General features: G+C 38.3%; 1 protein-coding gene across 4 annotated transcripts; it reads left to right on the forward strand.

Moving 5' to 3' along the window:
* The first annotated feature begins 594 nt into the window (after positions 1-594).
* Positions 595-27797, forward strand: inpp4aa (inositol polyphosphate-4-phosphatase type I Aa). 4 transcript variants are annotated; one of them, XM_036597838.1, is made up of 24 exons: positions 595-725; positions 10222-10481; positions 10938-10982; positions 11749-11867; positions 12074-12190; positions 12353-12432; positions 12596-12704; positions 12916-13006; positions 13725-13872; positions 13985-14115; positions 15326-15430; positions 15909-16017; positions 16419-16436; positions 16808-16994; positions 17359-17577; positions 19074-19380; positions 19653-19685; positions 19802-19974; positions 22168-22291; positions 22828-23095; positions 23777-23874; positions 24011-24123; positions 24393-24547; positions 25913-27797. In XM_036597838.1, exons 2-24 carry the CDS (start codon positions 10382-10384, stop codon positions 26043-26045), a joined length of 2982 nt encoding a protein of 993 aa, XP_036453731.1. In that variant the 5' UTR covers positions 595-725; positions 10222-10381; the 3' UTR covers positions 26046-27797. The 4 variants fall into 4 exon arrangements, with proteins under 4 accessions (XP_036453731.1, XP_036453852.1, XP_036453768.1 ...); XM_036597959.1 differs by having other exon boundaries at positions 19074-19215; positions 25913-26045; XM_036597875.1 differs by lacking the exon at positions 16419-16436 and having other exon boundaries at positions 25913-26045.
* Positions 27798-27991: the final 194 nt, after the last annotated feature.

Raw genomic sequence — 27991 nt, forward strand, 5'->3', positions numbered from 1 at the left:
CACAGTCAAAGTAGAAGTGTAAAATATTGTTGAGGTTTGACATGTTGGAACCTCTATAGTGCACCAGTAGTGCCAAATTACAAAAAAAGCAATGAGTACAGTACAGTTTTATTTAACATTTCACATGTGCTGCATTGAAGCTAATTAAACAGCACTAACCATGCTCTGTATTGAAACATGCAGAAAAGCGTATTATGACATAATCTGGATTAATCTAAAGTCTCGGGCCTCGCTAGAGGGCTATAAGCCCCTCCCCCAGCTTCGGGCTGTGGAACAGTGAAACTGTGTTCTCTGGAGTGAAGGAGCTCCTTCCAATAACTTTGGGATGAGCTGGAGTGGAGTTTGTTATCCAGTATCAGTACCTGACCTCACTAATGCCCTTGTGGCTGAATGCAATCAAATCCTCACAGCAATGTTCCAAAAAAGAACAGCAGAAGCCGTTGCTACTCCCTTTTAATGCAGTAGTGTGTAGTGTGTATGACAGCGGTCACAGCGTTTTGAGGTGGACCAGTTCGGGCACACACAGTCAGTGTAACAGGGCGAAACCGCGACTGGCGGAGGCGGAACCAAGTCTGACGTCATCGAGCTGAGTGACGGAGTAACAGGGCGAGTCTGGAGGTCTATACATTACAGAGCGAGTGTAAGAGCTGCAGATTAAAGGCATTAAAAACAGCAGAAAAGGGTCCACAGACGTTGTGAAAATGGACCGAGTCTGTGACTGAAGCGTAAGTCTCCTCTGCCTCATCATCAGAGCTGAACAGCTTTCGTGTGCATCGCGGCTGGATGGGATAGAGTGAATGATCGCGCGAGTGAAAAGCAATAAACAAGCGAATCGTATCTGTTAGGGTGGTGTAGGAAAGGCTGGGCGATTTTAAATGGGATCGCTTCTCAAAGGGCTTGTGTTGCTGTGAGTGGTGTTACAGGAGCAGAACGGAAGAGCTCTTTATAGCGGTAGAGCAGCACATGACTGGACAACAGCGCTCCACCGATTGATTTAACGGACTGTCTTTCTGCAAGAGAATACATGAAATCGAGATGTTGTCGTAGTTCACTGGGGTCTAAATTTGCTGAACGTGTTAATCGCTGGTAGGCTGTGCAGCGCCGTGTTGGTTATGAGCTGTAAATCTCATGAATTTCCTGTTTCACACAACGTTAGTTGCTTTGGATTCGGTTTGCTGCAGACAGGCTGAGTTTTGACTCAAACGGACAAGGCCTCCTTTTCTGCCAGTTTTCGAAGGAAAACTGCTCATTTGGTCTGAGAGGAAATTGCTGTAGTGCATCCTCAGACTGACATCATCATGACTGAGGCAGGTCCATTATAAGCGGCTGACACACTCAGTAGGAAAGTACCGCTGTTTTTGTAAAGACAAGCGCCTCACTGTTTGAGCGTTTCTTCTTCTTCATTGTTTCCTTCTGTTTTTTTATGTGTGGAACTGTGTCCACTCGTTGTCAGTGTTGCTACTGGTCTGTTCCAGTGTTCTCCCTCTCTAGGTTTTAGAGGCCTACTGTGTTATGTTTAGAGATATTGACTGGTAAGAATGGCTCATTCACTGTAAACATTTCAAAAGCAAGCAGTGATGTTTTTTGTTTTTTTTTTTGTAGTCAGCCTTTGCAAGTTAGACTTTAAGATAAATGTGGACATGTGCACGCCATATGAGTAGATGTTGAGGGTGTAACAGTTTAAATACATCCAAAATCGTAAATAAATCAAAGTATCAAAAACCTATCATTGATACAGACCTGTCTTTTGAGGGTCTCCCATTTGCCATCTTTTGTGGAAACCACTAGGTTACATGTTATATGTCATATATTATAAACCACATATGTTATATGGGCACCCTCACTAACAAAAACTGGACATATAAATTTAATAAGTTTTATCTTTGAGGGTTATTCTATTATCAGAAATTGAATCTTGACCTCACAATCGAAAATCCTGTTGAACCTGACAGTATGCGTATCGTTACATCCCTTGTACAACACTGTTTCCAAAAAAGTTGGGATGCAATGATGTGCATATTTAAATTTAAACCATATGTTTATTGAAAATAGTACAAAGACAGCATATCAAATGTATAAACTGAGAAATTTTGAATTTGATGCCATATATCATGTATATCATCAAACTGTTTTCACAGACAGTGGTTTTTGGAAGTGTTCCTGAGTCCATGCAGTGATTTCTACTACAGAATCATGTCTTTTTTTAATGCAGTGTCACCTGAGGGCCTGAAGATCATGGCCAGTTAATATTGGTTTTCAGCCTTGTCCCTTGTGCACAGAGATTTCTCTGGATTCTCTAAAACTTTTAATGACATTATGTACTGTAGATGATAAAATCCCCAACTTCTTTGCTATTTTACATTGAGAAACGTTATTTTGAGAAACGTTTGCCTGCGCAGTCTGTCACAGAGTGGTGAACCCCTCCTCACCATTACTTCTGGAAGACTCAGCCTCTCTGGAATGTTCTTTTTACACTCAATCATGTTACTGACCTGTTGCCAATTGACATAATTAGTTGTGAGATATTCCACCAGGTGTTTTTTAGCATTACACAACTTTTGTTGCCCCTGTCCCAACTTTTTTGAAACATGTTGCTGGCATCAAATACAAAATAGGCACATCTTTTTTAAAAAACAAGAAAGTTTTTCAGTTTCAACATTTGATATGTTGTTTTTATACTATATTCAATTAAATACAGAATTTAAATGATTTGAACATGACTGCATTCTGTTTTTGTTTATTTTATTTTGCACAGTGTCCCACATTTTTTGAAAATGGGTTTGTAGATGATGCTAAGTGATGGTCAGCTTAAGATCTAAAGTATGAGAGTTCAACACCAATTCATTATACTGCTCACAGAATCCTTTGTAAAGAGCTGAAAGTGCAATGATTCAGACTTTCCAGCTCCAGTAAAACAGGAACGCAAGCACATAGAGTTCTAGGTCAATACCCAATGCTAGTGGCAGAAATGAATGAGTCTAAACCTACTGCCATTATAGCCACAAGAAGATTTAGCTGACCATGCACTCTGACCTCTCCTTGTGGGGCCAGAAAAATAAATGCTTCTGTATTCAAATGAATGTATTCATATATAAAACCAAGAAAATCCAGTGTGATTGAGAAAAACATGGAAAAAGGACAAATGTACATGATTTGGTTTAACCATTTAAGGTAAAATTTGCATTCGGTCACCTTCTTGTATCCCCACAGCAACATCTTCTAGAGATTTTATAGGTTTGAATCAGAGTGTGTCTGTAATATTTAATGTAAAGGCTTTAGGTTTTGATCCCAGTAGTGTAGTAGAAACCCTGCCAACTTCAGACAACTGTCTAGAGACCATATGTCTTGAAAGTGAGAGTGACAGTTAGTGAGTGTTATTGAGGCTCTAAGGTATGAGAGTTGACTGAGGCAAACATTCAAGGAGATTGAAAGAGAGGAGAAAAAAACGGCTCAATAAGCAAAAGACTGAGATAGCTCTGAGATAGCGCCGCAGTGCAGCCAGTTCCGAGGAGGGTTTTAGAGTGGGGAGGGATCCTGTTTTGCTGGATCTGTCAGGCCTGCTGTGCACCTACAGGGAGTCCACTTCATCCCTTACAGCCACAGCTGCAAGACAGCCAGGCTGTTCCCTTCCACTGATAACTCACCCAAAAACCCCAAAGACCTTTTAGAAAGTGGACCACTCTGCAAATATATAGTTTGCTAAACATTAGTATTGTATTACTGGCCTTTGCAGTCTGAGATTTTGCTATATAATATAAAAATTGGTATAATAATAAAGAATATTATCTTCATTACTGATATTGCAGGCTGTAATCACAGTGTTTTTTATTGTATGCTGTGAGCACCCAGACCCATTACAGTTACATATGACCTGTGAGTCAAAGTATTCATGTAATCTAAGTGTTTGTGTAATCCAACAAAAGTACATTGTTTTGGTCAAAATAATGCAGGCCAGTCTTTAACCACATCACTTTATTGCTTCCTCAATGCATTTTCAATATGGTACAATGAATGTTGCAATTACAATACAATCTAATACAAAGGCATTTCTGGTCAAATTACATGTTTTGTTGATTTTCTAAATGAGAATAAGTTAACACATTCTCTACAGAGACATGCTTGTGCATTACTGGTTATTTTAATATATGGGGGGAAAAAATAAGTAATAAAATGTGACGTGCAAAAGTTATGGCACATTTATGTTGTACATTTTTTTTTCAGTATATTAAACTTCAGAAAAATACCACATTAGAACATCAACAAAAACATAATTTGACTAGGGATGTTCAAACTTTTGCATACGATTGTATGTAGCAATATAATCACAACACTAGGCCTCTCAAGCGTGCAGATCTCCCGCAGACAGTAGTGATCATGTATTATGGACTTGTAACAGCAGACCACCAATTCATAGCCAAATTACTGTTGTGATCTAATCATTGTACAGTACATTCCCAGAGGATTTCAGTGGTCATGGGAACTAAAGGGCAGTAACCAGGCTTTTCTTCTCCTGTAAAGCTTTTTGCAGCCTGTATACCTCACAAACACTGCTAAATCATGCATGAACAACAGATACCCTTACTGGCCGCAGCCCTGTAATTTCTGATGTTAAAGTGCCCATTTCTGCCCACTCTCTTTTTTTTACTTAACGAATGTTGGTTGAAAATGTACACACTTCTGTTTGCTAAGAGCACTAAAGAAGGTTCTCATGAAGGCAGACATTCATTCATGCTGTACAAAATAATAGAGAAATGAAGATGAAAGGAAAGCATGGAGAATCCTGTTCTTACACATAAAGAGTCATCACTAAATGTAGTTGGCTGCTTTTTATGGACATAGCTCTTCTAGTTATATTTTGATATGAATCCAGCCAAAAAACAGGGATTAGTGCTACAGGCGATTTCTTGGTTTGTGACACATGCATATTAGCGTGCCATAATCATTGTTTTTATTTCATTAATATGTATTCTCAAATATACTACAGGCTTCATGTTGTGACATACTGAGATGTTGACATGGTATATGGTATTTCCTTCAAGTGGCCGTGTTTATACTGCACTGTAGTTAAGAGAACATGAATAGCCATTCATGCAGAAGTGCCTTTATACATGAATGCACTGACTCTATGGATGTTAATGACGCACATAAGATCTGCGGAATAACACAGACAAGACAAAAAAGAGTGTGTGTGATTTCTTAATGTCACAGGAGTGTTTGATTTTAAGATGCTCTTCTTGTGTCAGACGATGGTGAGTGAAAGTAAAGTTTCACTTCATCTAAAATGTAAGAGCCTGTTTGTCTTTACTTTGATTTCAGGAATATGTGTAGTGACCAGCTCACTGTTTAGGCCTTTCACTATCACTGTTACTTGAAAATGGTAGGCATCACATGTGACGTTTATCAGGAAATAATGATGGTAAAATATCCAAAAAATTAGAACTTGACCGATATATCACTTGGCCATAATATTAGCCGATATGGACACAGTTTTAATGATATTGGTGAAAATATCTACTATCTAATGTCTTTTCTGGTTACACATATTTTTGTTATAACAACAGAAAATATTTTCTATGAAGACAAAATTTCTGGGTTGCGATGCCCCCAGTGCTACAATATTGATATTATTTAAGACTATGTGTTTCTGCTGTTTCTATCAGTTAAAAAATTGTGATCATATTTTACAATTCACAGTTGACAGCTAACAGTCATATCAGTCTAAACCAGGGGTGGTGAACTCCAGTCCTAGAGGAGTTCTGCACAATTTGGTGGTTGTCCTACTCATACACTCAGCAGCCAATTGCCAAGTTCATGATTCAACTCGGCAGCCAGTTGCCACATTCAGTAGGTGTGTTAGGGGCAGGAAGAATGCTAATCCAAGTAGATGTAGTCATAATTTATACATTTTATCAATATGTGTCGGCATCAGTTTCAGCATCATCAGATTCATACATGAAAAATATTGCATATCGGCATTGGCCCACAATTCCAAATATCTGTGCGTCCGTAGTCTTTTTATACCTTAAGCTGAATTCTGCCTATGTGAAGGAACTGAATAATGAATGAATGGATGGATGGTTCTGAGCGCTGTTGTAAGCCATGTTTGATGACAGGAGTTAGGCAAGAGGGGGTCATTTGATGAACAGATTGAAGAGCTTGAAACAGGGCTGCGCCATGAAGGAGAGAGAGTGAGAGAGGATTAGCCATCGTGAGAGGAGAGCGAGCGGGAACAGAAGAGGGAGAAAGACGCATTCAAGGCTGTCATGGTTTGTTTACATTCTGCGTCATAGCTGCAAAAGAGCTCATAATGTTAGAGACAGTCTGGTACTAAACTAGCAGTTCCACATTTGCATTGTACATCAATCACCTAATCACATAGCTCATACTCAGTCTGACCAGACAGAGAGAGAGACAGCATTCATGAGTGTTTGTGCTAATAAAAGATTCCTTTTACTGCTTTATAAGAATGACAGAAGAGACTGAAGAGAAAGAGAGAGTTGTTATATTGTCTGTGATGAGGACATTCAGACTGCAGTACGGAGTGAAAGCTGATAAGGCAGGGTGTTGAAGATAGAGGTCATCATACAATGCCTTTATCCAGCCTCTGCAAAGCTCTGGAGGAATAATCTGTCTGCTACATGACTCCATTCACTTAGGTTGGATGACAGTAAGGTCCAAAAACTGTGTAGGAGTAAATATTTTCATACTGATTATACTGCATGCAGTGTAAAAAAAACAAAAAAAAACAAGCTAGCCCACAGTAAGGGCAGAACCTCTCTCCTCTGAAAATATTACTTCCTCTTTACCTCAAACTCGAGAGCAGGGAGGTAAAGGACACTCCTTATAAATGTATATTAGCTTGTGGCTAGTGCATTATTATTAAATATTATATGTTTCTAAAAACAGAAAGATTAACTTAAGATAAAACAATCTTTCATCCACTCCTTATTTTTGCATCAAACTGATTTATAAATGTTGTGGCACTTGGTATCCTTCTATGTGAAAGATTTAGGCACCCAAGCAAATTGTTTAAAAACATTCATCTGGACAATAAATGTGTTCATGCCTGTAAAAACAAATTGTACATTTAAAAAGGTGCCACAAAGGGTTCTTTGAGCAATGTTATGTTATAGATGAACTACATTTGGGACACCAAAGAGTCATGTTTGAGTAAAAGACTGCAGAGTGCCCCCAACTGGCATAGCCATCTAAGTGTTGGCCCTATCATTAGATTGCAGTTTTGATCCCCAGTGATGCTGTAGCTAATCATGACCAGGAGTCCAAGGGAACACATTTGGCCTCGCTCTCTCTGAGTGGGTAAGACGGCCCTCCCTCTCAGCACAATGCTAGCTAGCACAGGTGTCTATTAGCTTACACAACAGAATTGGCACTTCGCGCTCTCCTCTGAGCATGTTCACCTGATGAAGTTGCATTAGCAGCAGTTCGAAAAGATGTGGTGGCTGGCTTCAAATGACTCAGAGGAAGCATGTGCTAGCCTTCACCCTAGTAGCGCTGGTGGTATCATGTGACTGGAGAAGACCTACCTAGTTGGTAGAATTGGACATGACCAAGTTGGGAGAAAATTGTGAAAAAAATTTTGCTGAGTGTAAAGAACCTTTTGGAGAACTTGAAGAGCCTTCACAAAATGTAAATCTTCTTTACCAATTTAAGCATTCTTTAACAAGTTCAACACAGTTACACATCTCATTTACAAAAGAACCATTCATTGGAAAAAGTTAAACAAAAACATTGATATACATGGACTATTTTTTGTATTAATGTTATTTGTTGTCATTCTAATGTTAGTGTATTTCTCAGCAAAAAGACTTTCTGCCCACATGAATGGCTTTTTAAATATCCTTTTCACAAGTGACTTAGACTTGTAGACAGTAATGTATTTATTTCTTTTCAGAGTGAAAAGGTGAATCTCTCCTTAAATGTGTATGCTGTCTCTGGAGTGATGTGTGCTAAACCATCAGCAGCTCATGTGCTGTGTGGAGGCTGATAAAGGCACAGACTCTGACTCATAAGAGTGAGTCACTCTTTATGAAAGAGCACTGCAGGTTACACACAGAGTATCCCATTTTGAACAAATTAACATCATTCCATATTTAATCTACTTCAGACTTATTTTTGTTCTGATGGTAGCATACTCTGTAACCTACTCCTTTAACATGAGTGTCCTTTGCTTTTAAGAGATTAAAAGACAGATGCTGCAGCCTGAATGAAAAGCCCAAGTGGAAAAGCTGTAAAGAGCCACTATGAAGACTGAAGGATAAGCAGTGTGCATTATGCTGAAGTTTTAGCACCTGTGGCCTTATTAAAGATGTTCTTTCTTTCAGCTGCAGTTGTTTTGGTCATGGATAGAAGTAGCTACTTTCCATTACTGGCTTTTATCTGTAGTTTTAGTTATCTTTTGTCTCTGTGAGCTTGGCTATTAACACAGTCATGATCAGTGTCTGTATTAAACAAACTGCAATGCTTATTAACATAATCGCACTGTATTCCATTACAGTTATTTTTAAATTGCATTGACTCCTTACAGCATGTATTGACTTGGCTTTTATATTTCTACTTAAAAGTTTAATTATTAAAAAGGTACAAATATGCATCCTTCCAATGCACACTCTCTTTGAGATGGCTAGAAGTTAGGCTGCAGCACAGTACAGGCAGATGGATGGCTGGTGGGTTGTTGGGTGACTGTATGCTGTAGGTTGCAGCGGAGCCAGCCAAACCACCCAGTACTCATTCACAGCCCACTACCTGCTGCTATACACATTTGCCATCCGCCAAGCTCGAATCCCTCCAATTTTAGATATCAGCATTCAGATATGTGCCTACTGGCATGATTTTTTAGTTTGTTTTTCCTTTGTGCTATTTCAGAAGATCTGACGATGCTGTTCTGACGCTGAATGTTATAAATAGGCTGTTTATTTTTCGGCAGGGTTGGTTTAGTTTTGGGTTCATAAATGTTCTTTTTTCACAGCTTTGGATATCTGAATGTGTTTTATGGTAATTGGGGCTGGATATTATTCAATATATTTTATACTGATACCAATACCTGGACTTTTTTTTAATACCTTATTTAAAAAAAGAAATCAATGTTAAAATGCAAGAGGCATGTGAATGCAGTGTATTCCTGTATGCATATGTATGCTTGTAATCTAGACAGCCAATCACTATTCTAGATTTTGGAACATGTATGCTTATTGACTCACTAAGATTGTTTACTTGGGTATTGAAATTTGGTATTGAAAGACAGAATTTTTCAAAGCAATTCTGTCAATACCATAAAAACATCTCATTTTTATTCATATTCTTAATGGCAATACCTAGTGAGGACTTTTATAACACACTTCTCTCTGAAAATGATGAGAAAAGTAAGCACTCTTATGCTTTACCTCTACTTTTATTTCTCCAAGATGTCATAAACAGCATGATGTGTGAAGCCACCATCAATGAGAAAAGCAAACAGAAGACTGTTATGCCACTAGTAAGTTCTGTCATTGTCTGTGTGCCTTCATGGCACTGAGTGGATAAGCTTTAATCGATAATTTCTGGAAGGTCTGAAGAGCAGAATCATACAACATGACCCAGTTTCATCACAGTGTGCTGTCCTTTATGATGAGAAAGAAAAGGGTGGTCCTTCAGACCCTGCATCCTGACAGCCTGTGATCCTAGTATGATGACTTAGACCTCAAGCAGTGTTCTGAGAAAGTGTTGCCAGTCTATGCCACTGTCAAGGTTTTACTCTCAAGCGATGCCTCAGTGTTGTTAGTGGTTTAGAAGAGATTTCCCCCAAGTAACTGAAATTAATGCTGAGTAAAGAATAAAAGTTTCAAGCTCCATCACTGAAAAATAGAATCTGTTAATAGAATCTTTCTTTGCTTAATTCTTAAAGGAGTTTACCAAATCTTGTTATTGGCAAAATGCTTCCTCATGGTCATGAATAATCCAGTCATACAAACAGGAAAAAAGTTTTCTAGGCCTCCCCTCGTTTTCTCAAGCCCTTGTTTCTGTTGCATCCGGTTTTAATTTTAAATGGCTTCCTTTGAACTCAGATGAATAATGTACGAGCATGTTTACCAGCATAAAATCTTCTGCTGTCTCACATTAAAGCAGATCCTGAGGCTTTTGTGCACAGTTTGCCTCACAGCTGATCTTGGCGATTTTTGACACGTCGAGAGCTTCATATTTGTTGTTATTTCCTTCTCTCTCCAGTTTTCCCATTAAGAGGCCAGTTTATGGAGTAAGGCAGGCCTGGATTTTGGAGGATTGTGGAGGATTTTGTTGAAGGTACAGAGGTGTGAGGGTTTTTGGCCACTGCTCTGCAGCCCTGCTCTTCTGATTCCCAGAGGTCTTTAGTGTAATTGGAGCCAAGATGGCAGGGAGAGAGCGCAGCCCTCGCCACCGGCCCTGGTCTGTGTACCGCGCCAACACATTCGACCTGTCCTCTGAAATGATGGGCCTCACACTGGCAGGTAAGAGATGGCTGTATAGGTTTGAATGATTTTATTACTGTTGATTTAAGATTTAAGCAAATTATTTTTTGAAAGAAATTAATTATGTATTTCATGACTCAACAATGCATGAGTCTTGGGATGTTAAGAAATCTGTTTAAGATGCAGGACATATAGTAACCCTTAGACATCAAGAGTTATTTCCTTTATTTTACCATATTACTCAAATGTATTTTTTTAAATAAATTAATAAATAATTACAGCCAGATTTATATCATAATAAAATATATCTTCTTTTCCATTAAAACATAAATGTGGTATCGAGAAAAATACAATTTTCTTAAATCTAGTCAATATGTTTAATGAATGGCAGCATTTTATTATTTGAGATCATAAGTGTGACTGATAAGAGTTATTATGTTAGCCTACTAAGATTAAGCATACAGAATATCTCACTTGTGTTGTGATGGTATTCAGGAAACAGCCAGGATCCTGACGAGCCTGTGCTGGAGTTCAGTTTGGGTGAGTAGCAGACAGAAAATTGACCTCACTATTTGGTCTGAAAATTTAAACCGCTGCAGTCTGAACTGAATTGTGCATGTCCTTAAACAGTACCAACTCAATTTATGGCTGTAAATTCACACAATGACTCATGGTTCTCTAAACATTTAAAACTTTGAAGGTATTCTATCAGTAAGCATATGGACTAAAAAATTTAATACATTTTATTGGGCATTGTAACATCTCCACTCTTGTTTAGGTACTGGTCTATGTCAGAGTCTGGTATTCAGCCCTTATCTTGTGTTGTCAAGATGTTTACTGTTGTCTAATATAGAAAGTATGACAGCTGGCTTATAAATGTCTTATTGCACTCTCCTGAGCACACTCTCTGGCTAAACTAGACTTTTTTATTCAGGCTAGATGATGCAGCTATTCTGAGTCAGATAATTGGTCTCATCTGCTCATCCAAAATATATTTCCAACATGAGGAATTAATTAATAATGGCTGGGCTGTGGCCAAAAAGTTTAATTTTGGTCTCCTCCTAATTAATTAATTAAGTTGTCAAGTGTGTTTGATTATATTTGAAGGAATTATGGCAATATATATATATATATATATATATACACACACACACTCACACACACACACACACACACACACGTATGCAGATATGTGTATATAAGATCATGCTGAATATTGCCAGTCTTTCTGCCTGCACTTTTTTATTTTCTTTTACAACCCATTGTTTCTGTCCACTGACTTTTTCTTTTCGTTTTTTTCTCTCAGCATGCAGTGAGTTAGTGACTCCAGCATTGGAGCGAAAGCCCAGTAGCTTTGTAGCAGTGAGCTGCACCACCCCTCCTCAAGCTTTCTGGACGAAGCATGCTCAGACTGAGATCATAGAGGTGAGGGGGGGGGCTAAAATGGAGCTGCATGAGACTCGAGCCTACAGTTACAATTTTTTTCCATTTTTTTCAGTGTGGCAAAATTACAAGAAAAAAAAAGACTTCTAAAGATTAAGGTTAAAATACCCCAAATAAGCTGTAATATAGACTGTGTGCATTTTGTTTATGATTTGTGTATTTTTAAGGGTTTTTGTTTCTCTTTTAAGGGTACAAGTAACCCAATATTCCTCAGTAGCATCGCTTTCTTCCAAGACTCCCTGATTACCCAGCAGACTCAAGTCAAACTCTCTGCCTATGATGTCAAAGATCGTTCGCAGGGAACGGTGAGAGACCTCTGATTTTACATCCAAATCATCATTTATACTAAACTTTACATTAACTTTAACAACGAGATGATTAACTTTTTTGCACTTTATCCACTTCGATCTACTACATTTTGCAGCATGGAGTCAAGTGTTTGTGTCTTGTCTCAATGTTTTAAACAGATGTATCTGCTGGGCTCTGCCATGTTCACAGTCAAAGAACTCCTACAGGACAAATATCATAGGCTTCATCTTACACTACGGTAGGTGAACTCTGTACGAGACACACACATCTTTACATAGATCACATACACTCTGAAGACCTAATTAACCCAGCTCTGATTAAACCAACCCACAAACTCACAATTCACTGTAAGAGTCTGAGAAATGTAGTTGGTTAGAATTGTTATTTGTTCAATGGCTCAGATCAGCAGAGAATGAGAGGGTGGGCAACATCACCATTATTGCCTGGCAGATGGAGGAAAAGAAAGACCAGAGGGCTCCACTGACTCGTACAGACACAGTTAATGGCAGAGTGAGTAGAGTGTATAATGTAGTAATGTTTCTGTGCATTTAAACTGGACAATTGAGTAAGATCTGCTGTAAACAGTGGTCTACAGTCTTTATTTCAATCACATTTATTCTGGTAAAGATACAGACTTTGAAATGAATGATGTGCAGTCTTTACTCGTGATCTATGCATTACATTGTGTCCCCATATACATTGTGTATTCTGTGTGTCACAGATGGTGTTACCTGTTGATGAGAGCCTGACGGAATCCATGGGGATAAGAGCAAAATCTGCTTCTCTGTGCAAAGATACACTCTTAAAGGCTGGTTAGTGTCTGAATAATTATGTCTGATGTCTGTTTTTTGGGCTGTATGAGTTAATAGTGTATCATTTTCCGCTGTCTCAAAAACCTTTCACTTTTGAAACTGAAGCAGATGTGCCTGGGAGCATATGTTTATTTTTAGTCCTTTAATTGGTAAAAAGAGCTCATTATCCACATGCTCCCTCATTTATAACTTAATGATGTGTAGCAGGGTGGTTGAGGCTATATGAGTCATACATCTTCCAAATTCCCTACAATTTCAACTGTGTGTCAAAACTATCACTGCATTCCTTAAGACACAAGAGCAGGAATATGTTATATTAATGTAAAATTGTCCACTGATGTTCCTCCAGGAAAGTAACCTTTACTAGGTATGAAATGATCAAAGATAATTGAGTTTAGTGCATTCATGTTTGTTCACTTGAAGAATGAAACAACAATAATGCCTTTAATTGAAGTAATAAAAATTATATGGATGAATTTACTCACCTATGATTTGACAACTTGTTAACTGATACACAAATTGACCTGTTTGATGGATTTTCTTAGTTTTATTTTTTTATATTTTTTAACACCAACCTGCTCAGGGGCAGGAGATGAAAATTACCCATTTGGCCAACGTGGCACATTTGCATCATGACCAAGTGCTATTGATGAGTACACACTGTACCTGTTGAAAAAAAACAAATAAAGTACATTGATTTGTTATTGCGTTTCTGCAGTATTTGGAGGAACAATATCACGTATGTACCGTTTACCCACCACTGACGGTAACCACCTTCGTGTGCTGGAGCAGATGGCGGAAAGCGTGCTGTCTCTCCACATACCCAGACAGTTTGTAAAACTGCTCCTGGAGGAGGACGCTGCCAGGTATAATGTGTGAAAGTGTGTTGGTGCATGTGTTCAAACATTTGATTCAGTGTTTGAGGGAATGAGGAATTCTTCATCCTTGCATGTCTGTGTAATCACTTGTGTGTGTAAGGGTATGTGAGCTGGAGGAACTGGGGGAGTTGTCTCCATGCTGGGAGAATCTGAGGAGGCAGATCATCACTCAGTACCAGACCATCATTCTCACCTACCAAGAAACACTTAGTGACCTTCATGAGTACAAGGGTAAGAAGGGACTGTTATCTCCTTATAGACCTAGATGTCTAATATGTAACAGGAAATGTAACAACACTGGCTTACAGTAGTGCATAGTAGTTACAATTGCATCACTACACCCACACATATCTGTCATACAGTACTTCACTATGATACAATAACTCAGTAGTTTCTAGTCTTGGTCCTGAAATATCCCTGCCCTGCATACACTATATATACAAAAGTTTGTAGACAACTGCTCAACATTCCTTTCAAAATCAGGAGTGTTAATAGGGAGTTTGTCCACCTTTTGGCCGTAGTAACAGCCTCTAGTCTTCTGGAAAAGCTTTACACTAGATGCCGGATCACAAACCCCACTCCAGCTCATACCTATGGTATTTGATGGTGCTACATCACTCCAGAGAGCAGCCCAATGCTGGAGAGCTTTATACCCCTCTAGATGACTCTGGGCATGGTGACCCTAGACTCATGCGTGGCTGTTCCAGAGCAGCTCTTTCTATTAGCAGTGCTTCTTTGTGGAGGTAATACAAGCTGTTTGTGTGCAATTGATTGCCTGTGTCAGCAATGGGTGCATCTTAAAGTAGCTGAATTCACTAATAAGAAGCGGGGTCTGGATACCTTTGGGCACATAGTGTGTCAGTATCTTGAAAACTGTGAGATGAGTGAGGAGACAAAAATTGAGCAGAAAAATAATAAGAACAAAATGGAACAATAATATAAATCAGATAACAATAGTGTTGCACATTGAACAATCACTAAAAAAGACAGCATTGTGGTGCTTCTTTTATTTAGTGATAGAAAACGCAGAAGCACACAGAAAGGTTCAATTCTATGAGACACATTTTACTATGCCCAACATGGACATCCACATGCCCCAACTATTCTGGTGTCAAGTTTTAATGAATTAAAGGAGCAAAGCTAAAGGCCCTGAATGTAACTCTGACAAGACATCAGGAAAGATAGGGTTAATAAGTATTTCATAAGTTGAATTGGGTGTGTGTTAAAGCAGGAAAAAACATTAAAACATGCATGGCAGGCTTAATCCAGAACTGGGGTTGGGAACCTAGTGATTACTCGGTAACATGGTTGCCTAGCTTGTGATTATAATAATCAGTTTAGATAAAATCATAGGCCAATAAATAGTACCTATTCGCAAGTTATAATATTACATGCCTTTAAAACAGATTCTCTTACCTGTCACTTGTTCTTCTCTTATCAGGTCCCTCGTTCAAATCCAGTACTTTGAAAGCAGAAAGAAAGTTAGAGTTTGTGCCCACCAACCTCCACCTTCAGAGAATAAGAGTACAGGGCGAGTCAGGATATGGTAAGATACGCTGGATCTTTTCTGATTATGTTCAGCTATGCCAAAACATAGCAGGCTGGACTTCAGAAGCAGTCCAGTCTGAAACCTACATGATAGTTATTATCATGTTTTCCTTGATGCTGCTAAAAAGTCTGTAAATGTTTTAATTAAGGTGATGAGTCACATGTTTATTTCTCTTGAAAATGGTGATACTGTATTTTTGACAGCATAACTTTCATTAAATATTAGCTTGATATACTTTGACAATCAATGCAGCGCCTTTATTTGTTGTCCCTAATCTTGTTGTTAACCAAGCAATATCTATATTTACTGTGTTGTCAAGCTTTAATGACAAATATAAATGCTCAAAAACACTAACTATTCTTTGCTTGAGTTGATGTCTAGCCAGTGGATGCAAGGCAGTATAGTATCTCCTGCAACTATGTCTTCAGTTCCTGTTTGCATGAAGCTTGGGTTGAAGCAGTATATTTCCCTGCAGACCGAACCTATGATGTGGTCACTATTGGAGCCCCTGCAGCACACCATCAAGGTTTTAAAGGCAGTGGCTTGAGGAAACTAATTCAGAAGTTTGACGAGACCAAGAAACAGTAAGCTAAAAGCCTAACTTCAGTGTTCTTCCTGCTTCGGTTTAGCTACCATTACAAGGAAAAAACAGAATACGTCTAATCTTATAGTAAAGGTAATTTACAGTAGAGAGAGTAATCTAGAGGCTAGATTTAATCTCTGTTGGGAAAGCTAGACATAGAACTTTCAGTCATATTAGGATTGCTGCATACCAGCTGGCCAGTGGAATGTGATTACAGAGCTTGTGTAGGTTTGGCTAAGTGATGTTCTGGATGGTTGAGGGTCATTATTGCTTTCTCTGGAAATATTTGCTTCATTTTGCTGCTTCTTTCTCTAACATTTGGGAATGTACTGCCTTTCATTTTTCTAACTAATATATTTGCAGTAGTAATCATTTGCTTTTTTATGCTTGCTTTCTAATCAGTGCATTTGAGGATGAAGGGTGAGTTATGGGGATGCAGATTTTCAAATGTTCATTCTCATCAGTGCTGGTGCTCCATCTTGTTTTATCTTTGGCCGGTGTTTTGCCACTTTAATTTCATGCTCATAAATCACTTAGTTCAGACTTATGTGTGTTCAGGGAATGTCTTTTTGACCGCTGTAGAACGCCCCTGTGTACAGCACTCACTTGTGTACAGTGTATTTGTACATACCTGTGTTCATGTTTCACTGAGTGAATGTTTCACATGTACACTTTGATCATTACCATCTAGATGGGAAAAGACAGCAGAGAGATGAAAAATCGAGAGCGACTGTTCAAGCTTTTATGGACTAATCCACCTATACCTCTCTCACCTCTCTCTCTCCTCTCAGTGCTGGAGAGTCACGTCCACAATCAATGGTGTACCAGCCTCAGGATGTGGTACGAGCGAAAGAGATCATCTCCCACATTAACACACTGAAGACTCAGGTCAGCTACTACACCGAGCGCTTATCCCGTGCTGCTAAAGAGCGGTCAGCTAATGCACTGGAGAGAACCCTTGCCATCCTCACAGACAAGGTCAGACAGTTTGCTGTCCTTCATGAAACTTGGTGCTACATAGTTTATTACCCTGGTCAGTCTCTGTCTTGTTCTCTGGCGTCATTTCGTTCTGCCTTTTTTAGTTTCTTGCTTCCTCTTGAACCCTCTTATCCACGGCTCAGACAACTATGATTGTTTTGTTTCTCTTTGCTCTATGCTCTCTTTGTGCTATAAACAAGTGTTCTGGATCATGCATTTTCTTATTGGTTTCACATCCTGAAGCAGCCACTTCATACTCCAAACATATTACAAACACTTTAAGTATGCAACATCTTTCAACACAATAGCCCTTTTTATATTGCTCTTCTTCATTATATACATTGCTTTCCTGTTTTCTTCTCAGACAAGGCAGCTGGTGACTGTATGTGACAATAAATTGCTGGCCTCAGCTATCCAGGCCCTGAGTGCAGCACGGCCAGAGTTCATTGCCTCTAAAGCCTCTCCCTCTGCGCCAGACACTGAACGCGTGGTCCTCCGAAATGACCAGGGCTCTCCACAGGCCAAGTGGAGTGGAAAAGGGAACAGAACCTCCATGAATGTGGACTGGCATGAAGAAGAGTGGGTAAGCACCCTAAACTAGCACAAAGTGCTGACTGAAACTACAGTTGTGTGAAAAAGTGTTTGCCCCTTCCTGATTTCTTATTCTTTTGCATGTTTGTCACACGTAAATGTTTCAGATCACCAAACAAATTTAAATATTAGACAAAGATAACACAAGTACACACAAAATGGATTGGTTTGGATTTCTTTTTCCCTTAATAATAAAGATCTTCATTTATAAACTGCATTTTGTGTTTACTTGTGTTATCTTTGTCTAATATTTAAATTTGTTTGGTGATCTGAAACATTTAAGTGTGACAAACATGCAAAAGAATAAGAAATCAGGAAGGGGGCAAACACTTTTTCACACCACTGTATATTTTCTTTGCTTTTTAAAATAAAGTTTGATGTAGTATGTAAACATTGACCAAGCTTCAAAGTGTTCAGTTCACCCCTAGTTCATACAGTCTGTTTATGCAGACTAAGCTGCAAAAACAATGCGTATTAAATTTATCATGGTTGTGCTTAGGGATGCCTGATGATATCAGAACCAGATGTTTACATTTCACCAATATGTCAAAAACGATATTTGATGATGTATCTTCCATACTCCATAAGAGCAGAACGTTTAGGTGACACTGGGCTAATATGCCTGCATTTTATTCCTTTAACCGCATTTGTAACCCTATAGAAATAAACCTGACATTTCTCCGTAGTGCTAATCCAGGTTTAATCTAGTCTCAGTTTCTACATTTTATAAATGTTCATGGATCTGCATCTGCATATATGGACATGAAAAATATTGGATATCGGTATCCCATAATTCTCATGTCCCTAGTTCTGATGTCAAAACCAAGGAGTGTTTCTCGCAGAGTTAAAATCATGACGTGTTCCTGGCTTCCAAGAAGCAAATGTATCATTGCGTAGCTTTCCAAAGGATCTAGACATACAAAAAAAGGGGCTGAAGTTAATTTTCCCTGTCCCTGATGATTTAGGTTGTTCAGTACATTGCAGCCTGACCTGCTTTTTGAACCAGGCAGCCATCATAACAGGCCAATACATTTCCATATATCAGGCTTAAAGACATAGTAACAAGACCAGTCTGTTTAATTCTAAGACATAAAGAGAGGTTGGATAATGTTTATGTAAAAATGCATTACAACAATTTTTATCATTAATGCAATATGTGTTTTCATGATAAATGCTATCATTAAGGCCTGCGATGACAGACCAAATTACCTTACACATCCAGCACCAAAATTTCTCATATCATCATTGTGATATCTTACAACTTATCAAACATCACATTTTATGTCCATATCGTGCAGCGCTGGAACTGTTTTTCATATATAAAACTAAAACAAACATGTTAAGTGGACTTGAGGGTAAAATATAAAATATGAGTGTTTGTCAAGTGTGCTTGATACTGTTCACCCATGTTTACACATATACAGGAGAATCTTTTACTCAGACTATCGTCTCTATGTTCTGGTCCCCTTTCTCCCCCCTCTGCTGCAGGAGAAGGTGTGGTTAAATGTGGATAAGAGTCTGGAATGTGTGATCCGCTGTGTGGACAGGCTGCTAACGAGGGAGAGGCTGCAGAGCGACAGCAGTGAGGACGTCTTCCTCTCTGACCAGCAGCCCAACACCAGCAAGAGAGGTAGCCAGGGTGACGCGTTCTGGATCAACCCCGACTACAAGTCCGCTTCATCCTCCCTTTCCACCTCCCTTTATTCATCACATCCTCACCCTGAGTCCCCTTCATCATTACCATCATCCCTCTCTCTGACCTCTGCATGTGCACCCTCTTCTTACAGATCCTCCTGTACGTCCAGACACTATTTTTATAATGTTTTTGTTCTGAAACTTCCAGCACTGCTTTGTCTAGTGCTTTCAGTTTTACATCCCTTTTCAACTCTATGCAAGACCATATAATTTCCTGTTTTACGTGGATTATAAATGCTGCTGAATTTATTCTCATGTCCTACATTTTACCGCTATGCTTAGTATAATACACATCACATCTAACATCCAGAAAGTTATTCTGCAGTCCCCAAAGCTTTTCTAATACAAACTACCTATTGCATTCCTCTACAGATGGAAGCCCTGGTGTTGAGGGCAGTTCTCCAGGTAAGCCTGATTCTGCGGGTTTTACTTGTGCAAGTTTAAAATAGAACAGTTTAGTTTGGTTTAATTGTACTGGATCTGTGCAGTGAGTCAAGTGTGTTACCTGTGTGATGCTGCAGGTGAATGGAGTGATGCTCTGTATCCGCTCTTGACTACACTGAATGAGTGTGTGGCCATGATGAGTGACAAGGCGAAGAAGTCTATGGTGTTTGTGCTGATGCAGGACTGCGCTCCCACTATTGGCATGAGTCTGACGCTACAGTACCGCAGGGACGTGGTCTTCTGTCAAACAGTGAGAACCTTCACACATCATGACTAAACAAAATGAGTCATTCTCACAAAACCATCTCAAACCATGTCCGTACACATTTGAGCATTAATCAGTGTTCATATAATTTAGTCGATGAATGGGATCTCTATATGGTTCAGGAACACATGTTTAAATATTTATTTTTCTATTTCAAAGTTTTTTGGCAATTTGTCCCCAATTCTCATGATTGCAGTGTACTCACATGCAAGAGTTTGAACACCCTGATTAATTTTGTTCTAAGGGAAAATAAGTTAACATATCATATATAGAGAAGAAAAATAATTGTCACTCTCAGCAAATTTTAGTGAACAATTTGTGTTTATTTGCTGAGTTTAACATATTGGAAAAACATATATATAAAATATATATAAATGTGCCATAACTTTTGCACTGGCCAATTTTTTTTTTTCCCAAGATGTTAAATTCAGCAAATAAACTGTAATTCTACATTAAAACATGAAGAACTCATTACCATATGTATAATATTTTTGCTTTTTTCAACTAGAAAAAAATGAGTTTGTATTACTTTTAACTGCTGAATCTCTTTATCTCTTAATCTGTTCTTTATAAAATCTACCGAAGTGAATCAAAACAACAAAATGTTATGCGGTACAAGTAAAATATAAACCTCATTCGCCATCACTGTGCTACGGTAATGAGATAAAATTGCAAATTAATATTTGGTGGATTATTTTGTAAATTCTATATTCTATTAAAGTATAATTATATATGCTTTAATTATTAGTTTTAGTTTAACTTTGCGTTGTAACTTATGGAAGCAAATAATGGTGAGATTATTCTCTGCCCCTTCTTCCCTGAGACTTATTCAGAATCACCGCCTAAAGTATAAACCAATCAATAAAATCCATTTTTATTATTAAATGAAAACATATACCAATCAGGCATAACATTAGGACCACCTCCTTGTTTCTATGGTAATTGTCCATTTTATCAGCTCCACTTGCTATATAGGGGTTCTTTGTAGTTCTACAATTACAGACTGTAGTCCGTCTGTTTCTCTGCATACTTTGTTAGCCCCCTTTTACCCTGTTCTTCAGTGGTCAGGACCCCCATGGACCCTCACAGAGCAGGTACTATTTGGGTGGTGGATCATTCTCAGCACTGCAGTAACACTGACGTGGTGGTGGTGTGTTAGCGTGTGTTGTGCTGGTACGAGTGGATCAGACACAGCAGTGCAGCTGGAGTTTTTAAACACTGTGTCCACTCACTGTACACACTACTAGACACTCCTACCTTGTCAGTCCACCTCGTAGATGTAAACTCAGAGACGATAACTCATTTGCTGCTGCACAATTTGTGTTGGCCATTCTCTAGTCCTTCATCAGTGGTCACAGGACGTGCCCACAGGACGCTGTTGGCTGGATATTTTTGGTTGGTGGACTATTCTGTGTCTGATCCACTCAGACCAGCGTAACACACACTAACACACCACCAAGACTGTTAACTTACAGTCTTGACGTTCTACAACACTACTGACAACAGTATACAGATCATGAAAAGAAAAAAAATTAAGATGAGAATAATGAGATTTTGGTCACTTAAATTGGAAAATGTTAAAATCAATTTTAAACCAATTCAGGTTTATTTTTGATAATTAAAATCATGAATCATTGTTTGTACATCCACAAAAACAGAAATCATTAAGGTTTGGCCTCAGGGTCCCAGTATTTGTCATAACACAAATAACAGAGTAACAGAATAACAATAGAACACAAACAGAATAACAGTAGTCTACTCCACTACTGAAGTGCACTGCTCAGGAGTTACAGCTTCACACTCAAAAAATGTGGATACAAACACAAACAGCATCATTTTTGGCATTCTGTATTAGAAATGCATTGAATTTAAACTTGAATCATTTCCACATTATTAAAATATTACATCAACACAGTTTTTGCCAAAAGTAAGCAAAATGTGAGTCTTGAGCTGATGTAACATTTTATCTAATGGAAATGATGTATGCATTCAATTCAGTGTGTTATTTTCTCAGTTCAGTATCAAACTGAAGAAATCTTTTTGAATTAATAGCCATCATTAATAATTCTTTGAGGTCTGTGTACATATTCCTCATTAATACTTTAAATGATGGGTCATTGAATGTATCCATTATGTAATAATAATCCATATCTGTGGTGAATGCGTCTCTCTCTTCAGCTGACGGCTGTGATCTGTGGGTTTGTAACAAAGCTGAGGAACTGTCTGTGTGAGGAAGGCTTCCTCAGACAGCTTCACACTATCGGCTTACTGGTCCAGTTTGAGGGTCTGCTTAGCACTTATGGTAAGCGTTGGTGTTTGTATGCATTTGATGTTCATGTTTATTTGTATTGTGTTAAGAATGTACCTTTATTTATTTAGTGGACGCTCTTATCCAGAGTGGCTTAGAAAATATTTAAATAGTCAAAATTACATTGAAGTACAGAGAATTTATGGTGTAAACAACAACAATTCTATCATGGCATGATCCTGTTAAATCAAAACAAAAGCACACCATAAATCCAAACATTAAGGTTTCAAACACTTTTCCTAACACTTTTAAAACGTGTTTTAAGAACAAACAAGAGGGGTTGGAATCGTGAGTGCAACAACAAAGAAACGCCAGTGTGTAAAACCTAAAGGATGTGTTCTGTTCTTTTAAACTGTTGTTTAGTTAATGTTACGGTCAAGTTTTTACAATTTCTAAACACTGTAACATGGTTTTAAGTGTAACAGAGAACTGTTGAGTGTAGACTTTGAGGACAAGTATTAAGTGCAGTTTATATTATCATTATTATTGTTTTCTATGATGGAACTCAAAGCTCTGTTGTTGTGTTAAAGGGGAGGAGCTGGCCATGCTGGAGGACATGTGCGTTGGCATCATGGACCTTCGGAACGTCACCTTTAAGGTCACCCAAGCAACCTCTAGCTTTGGGCCCGACATGCTGCCTGTTATCACAGGAAACAGAGATGGGTTTAATGTGCGTGTCCCACTGCCTGGGAACATGTTTGATGTGTTGCCACGGGAGATCCAAAACGGGATGCTACTGCGTGTTCAGCCAGTGCTGTTCAACATTGGAATCAATGAACAGCAGACACTTGCAGAGAAGTAGGCAGAACAAATTTGCTGTATAATATCTTATTTATTCGTGTTGGGAAACATTTGATTAGCTTAAAGGGGAGTTCCACTGATTTTTCAAAATTTCTGCATAGCTCAATCACGGGGACGTAAACAAAGTCATTCAGAGTGGTTTGATGTGAAATGGTTCATTGTAGAGAAATATACCAACCCAACTTTCTTTACAGTGGAGGTGACAGGAACCAGGGGTCGCAATGTCTACAACATAAATACAGTTAATTTATTTATCATGCAAAACCACAAGGTGAACATACATGTGTCTTTGGAGTTTTTATATGTAATGTTGATAATTGTAAAATAGCCGTGAAGGGGAGGAACTAATATGTTCTAGGCCAAAATTTTATCTCAAAACTAGCATTAACAATGTCTCAGACATCAGACAGCATATTTATAACCATCTCGTTTAATAACTTTGTTTGAGGGAGCTTTTGGCAGCATTAAACTCTTCAAATGCCTGGTTCCTATCACCACCACTGTCAGCAATTCTGATTGAGTGAGTTTCTCTAGAACTGAGAATTTCACACCAAACCACTCTAGTTTTTCTTAAGCATTTAATTATTCATAAATTTAGAAGAATCAGTGAAATTGCCCTTTAAGTCTAAGAATAAAAAACATTAAAGTAATATTGATGAACTTTATATTATTCAAAAGGTTTGGTGACACATCACTACAGGATATAGTCAATATGGAGAGTCTGGCGCGACTCAACTCCTACTATGACCAGTTCAAGGAAGTGCTGCCGGAGGACTGTGAGTAAACAAGCTCTTAAGTATACAATTTTATCTGATTACAACCATAGAAATCATTGGTTATTGAATTATCCCAGTTGATTAATGTTTTATTGTAGTGTTTAATGTTTCAGTAAGTCATTATTTCCTCCTCCAGGTCTGCCTCGATCGCGCAGTCAGAACTGTGTACCAGAGCTACTGAAATTTCTCAGTCAAAATATAAACACCAGAAAGAGTAAGAATGTGGACATCCTGTGGCAGGCAGCAGAGGTACAGTCATTTACTATTTGTCCTTATGATCTGAATTCATTTGAGAGTGTCATTCATTTGGATTCATTTCAGTGTGTAGTGTCCACATTGTACCTGTCTGGTTTTCCTTCTGTTTGTACCTTAAACCCTCTGTCCTTCACAGACTCACTAAACCAACACTCTTTCTTCAATTATTAACAAGTCAATTGACCATGTAAAAGTGCTTATAATCTTATACACACTTCTGACAGATATCTTTTCCCCCTTCTGCTCACCTGCTGTTCTCCCAGGTATGTCGCCGTCTGAATGGTGTGCGGGTGACCAGCTGTAAAAGTGCAAAGGACCGCACAGCCATGTCTGTCACTCTGGAGCAGTGTATGATCCTGCAGCAGGAGCACTGCTTGGCCCCTCAGGTTTTCACCCAGGCCCTGGACTGCATGCGCAGGTGAGGCTGCCCTGCCACTGCCTGAAAACGAGAAAAGAAATGAGTGATCAGGATCCCTCAGTGATGCTCTAAATTCAAAGTGCCTGTTTAATAGTGAATAATTCAGGTCTGTGGCTGAACTGAGAAGACATTACTTTTTTCTTTTATTTTCTTCTAAGCACAATTGATTTCATTGTAAAGCACATTGTAAAACACATTATAAAGCACAGGTCTTTGTTTTTGTGCACATGTTCCTATCTCCATTTTTGTCTTTAACTTACAGTAACTTACATTTAAGGTTAAATTTTCCTTTTCTGGAAACACAAGGATTTGTTCCAACAGCAATAATATACTGCTAAAAACAGTATGAATGGATCAAGGAAACTTCACTGTGCCTTTCTGAAATCTCAAGTAACATACTTTTACAATATTAAATGTTCTCTTAAATCAGGCATGTCAAACGGGGGACCTTCCAGGCCAACGTGCTGTAGAAATTAATGTTTTCCCTCATCTAACACTCTGAATTCAGTTCATGAAGGCCTTGCTAATTAGCTGATGAGCGGAATCAGGTGTGTTTAATGAGGCAGTGTGCAGAAATCTGCAGTGTTTTGGCCCATTAGGACTGGAGCTTGACATGTATTAAATTGAAACCTAAGGCAAGTTTTCATGCACTCCTTATTTTGCTACATCATACTGAACCCACCATAAACACCACCGTATTGTGTCTAACCAAATATATCTAATCAGTGAATCATTGCAATCATTGTGTCAAGCTATATTGTTTCATTTATCTTTTTTGGTCCTTTAAAGGGTTCATATCCTACTTTTTTCTTGCATTGTAATTTTTCCCCCTGGGGCTCACTTATAACATTTGTATGGGGTTTTGTAAAAAAAAAAAAAGTCATAATTAATTTTTACATGACCATTTTCCATCATCTCTTTAGTATTATACAGGCTGTTTTTTTACCTTGTCTTTAAGACTGATATATGCACATGAGCTCTGTTCTGATTGGCTGTTCCTTCCATTTTCAGGGAGGGTGTCTGAGCTAGCTCAGTGTTTCTGCTAAATGATAGGTGGGGTGGTGTGATGGGAGGTAAAACATAATATTATATTATTGGTTTATAATATTTTTTCCTGTCTGTGCAGCTTTAGTGGTGTAGCCAAAAACCATATGATGTTTTAGAGGCAAGCAAAAGTCATTACACTTTGATGGAAGTTTGTCTTTTAAACGACATATCATGAATCTTCCTTAACATGACCAGAGACATGAACTAAGCAGGCAAAAAAGGTTAAGAATTCCATGTCGACTGTAAAAACAGCTACTATGCCAAACAATTGTTTTTGCACTTCTCTAAATATTCCCATTCACCCATCTCCATCTACAGTGAGGGCTGCAGGAGAGAGAACACCATGAAGAACGTGGGCAGCAGAAAATACGCCTTCAATTCTCTCCAATTGAAGGCCTTCCCCAAACAGTACAGACCACCAGAGGGCACTTTTGGAAAAGTGGAGACTTGATATGAACACTAATCTGTTAACCCACCTCACCTGCTTGTCACCAGGCTGTTTGCCCATCCCCTTTACTCTGTCACCACTGATCTGAATGGAAATCTGCAGTGAGTGCAGTCATGTGAACACTTCCTGTAGCCAGACAAAGGGTAATGTCCATATTTTGCTCACTGCCGTCCTTTGATTATTGGTCAGTGGTTACTAGAGCAAAGGTGATCAGGAGGGAGACTAGTAGAAAGGTATTTGGGTGGGTTTTTTGGGTTGTACTGAAGGCTAGAAGCATCCTTGTAAATGTTTTATCAAGCATCAGAACTCAGCATCAGTGCAAAGCTGAAAAGTGAAGGAATTCCCTAAAATCCCTCATTGCAAAGGACACATTTCCTTCAGTGTGTTTGGTCAATATAGAACTTAATTTTAAGATGCCTAATTAGAACGTCTTTAGCTACTTTGCCTTTGCAACAGGCTTAATGAAAAACATATAAGCACTAAAACAATATCTTTTTTTTTTATCATCCCTTATGATTTTATCAGTTTCATGCATGTTCTTGAATAATTAAGGGATGTGTTTACATGTTATGAGATTAATATCAGTTTGAACATTTATGACAGTTAGGCACTATCCGCAAAGCTACTGAGTTCCTAAACACACCAAATATGTACACGAGCATTGTTCTTTATCATGTATTAATACACTGTACTGTAGCTGCCTTAAGAGTGTCAACTGCTGTCTTCTGTCCCTCTCCCCTATACGTAAACAAGTAGAAACTTATTTTCACCAAATCATTTATCTTACCGTAAGTGATGTGGCAGAGTACATCTTATCAAGTCCGTCCTTATCACGAGGGTTTACATATTACACTTTAAATGAGCCCTTTAGCCTATTACAGCACTTACAACGTCATGTGCATTGTACGGGTTGTAGATTTCTAGGGAAAAGGCCTTTCTCATGCTGTTGCCAATCACAGGTAGTGTTTGTACAGTAAAAAAGAGTTGTGAATAGACGTTAACATACTTTTAGCAGAGTTATGCAGAGAATTACGACATTATTCAGTTGCTGGTTGTTTAATTAATGTTTGTATATTGTGTTATGCAGATCTTTTTGGAGTTGGATTATGATATCAGAGACCACTGCTCTTATAATGTGAAAAACTAGGCATCTGATTGGATGTTATAATTTATTGACCCATACATTACATTATTCTGTTGTTATGTATTTCATTTCAGTGTGAACCCTAAGATGCCATGAGAAATGAAAAGCTCTACACACTTGAGTCCTTTATAGTTGGACAACATGAGTAATTAAATAGCACACTCACACCTGTACTAAACCAGTTCCTGTGTGAGTGTTAAGTAAGCTGTTTGGCAAGATCAAATACACGTTTAGAGCTGTAACACACAAGGACAAGTAGACTTGCACCTGTCTGCGTGCAGCAAATCCTGACAAACAACTAAATGATGCACTATTTAGTAAAAAGAACATTTTTTTTATTTTACTGTTTTGTTTTTTCACTATATGTGAAGACATCGTAATGTGACTGTTTTTCATATTTTTTATTTTTGTATTTTGTTTGTGCTCTTATTTAATGCTTATGTCACCAATGTGTTTTAAATGTAATGTAGTAATGTTGAACTAATTTGACCACTGCTCTTTATGATGATTTTAACAGTCATCTGTCTGCACAACCCTGAGCTTGGCTGTACATAATGCAAAGCTGCAAAGAATTCATCCAAACAATCAGCTATTAAAGGAGATAAACCGTTTTTTGCTGAGTGTTTTGTTTATGCTGCACAAACTAACAGAAAAAGGACAAAATACAGATACTGCTGATTCATTTTGATTTTGGAGCCTCTTCTAGTCACTCTTACCTCTTTAAAAGATATGTTTAGTTTTATGTTTTCAAAAAAATACCCCTTAAAATCCAAACATGTCATTTAAAACATTAAAAATAACTTAT

This window comes from Colossoma macropomum, unplaced genomic scaffold, assembly GCF_904425465.1.
Source record: "Colossoma macropomum unplaced genomic scaffold, Colossoma_macropomum, whole genome shotgun sequence".
NCBI lineage: Eukaryota > Metazoa > Chordata > Actinopteri > Characiformes > Serrasalmidae > Colossoma > Colossoma macropomum.

What these genes read in the sequence shown, in the direction of transcription:
- inpp4aa (XM_036597838.1), top strand. Translation starts at nt 10,382, where the DNA reads ATGGCAGGGAGAGAGCGCAGCCCTCGCCACCGGCCCTGGTCTGTGTAC. An exon ending in GGAAGTGCTGCCGGAGGACT is followed by an intron (nt 23,875 to 24,010) that starts GTGAGTAAACAA and finishes TTCCTCCTCCAG; the next exon opens with GTCTGCCTCGATCGCGCAGT. An exon ending in GCCCTGGACTGCATGCGCAG is followed by an intron (nt 24,548 to 25,912) that starts GTGAGGCTGCCC and finishes CTCCATCTACAG; the next exon opens with TGAGGGCTGCAGGAGAGAGA.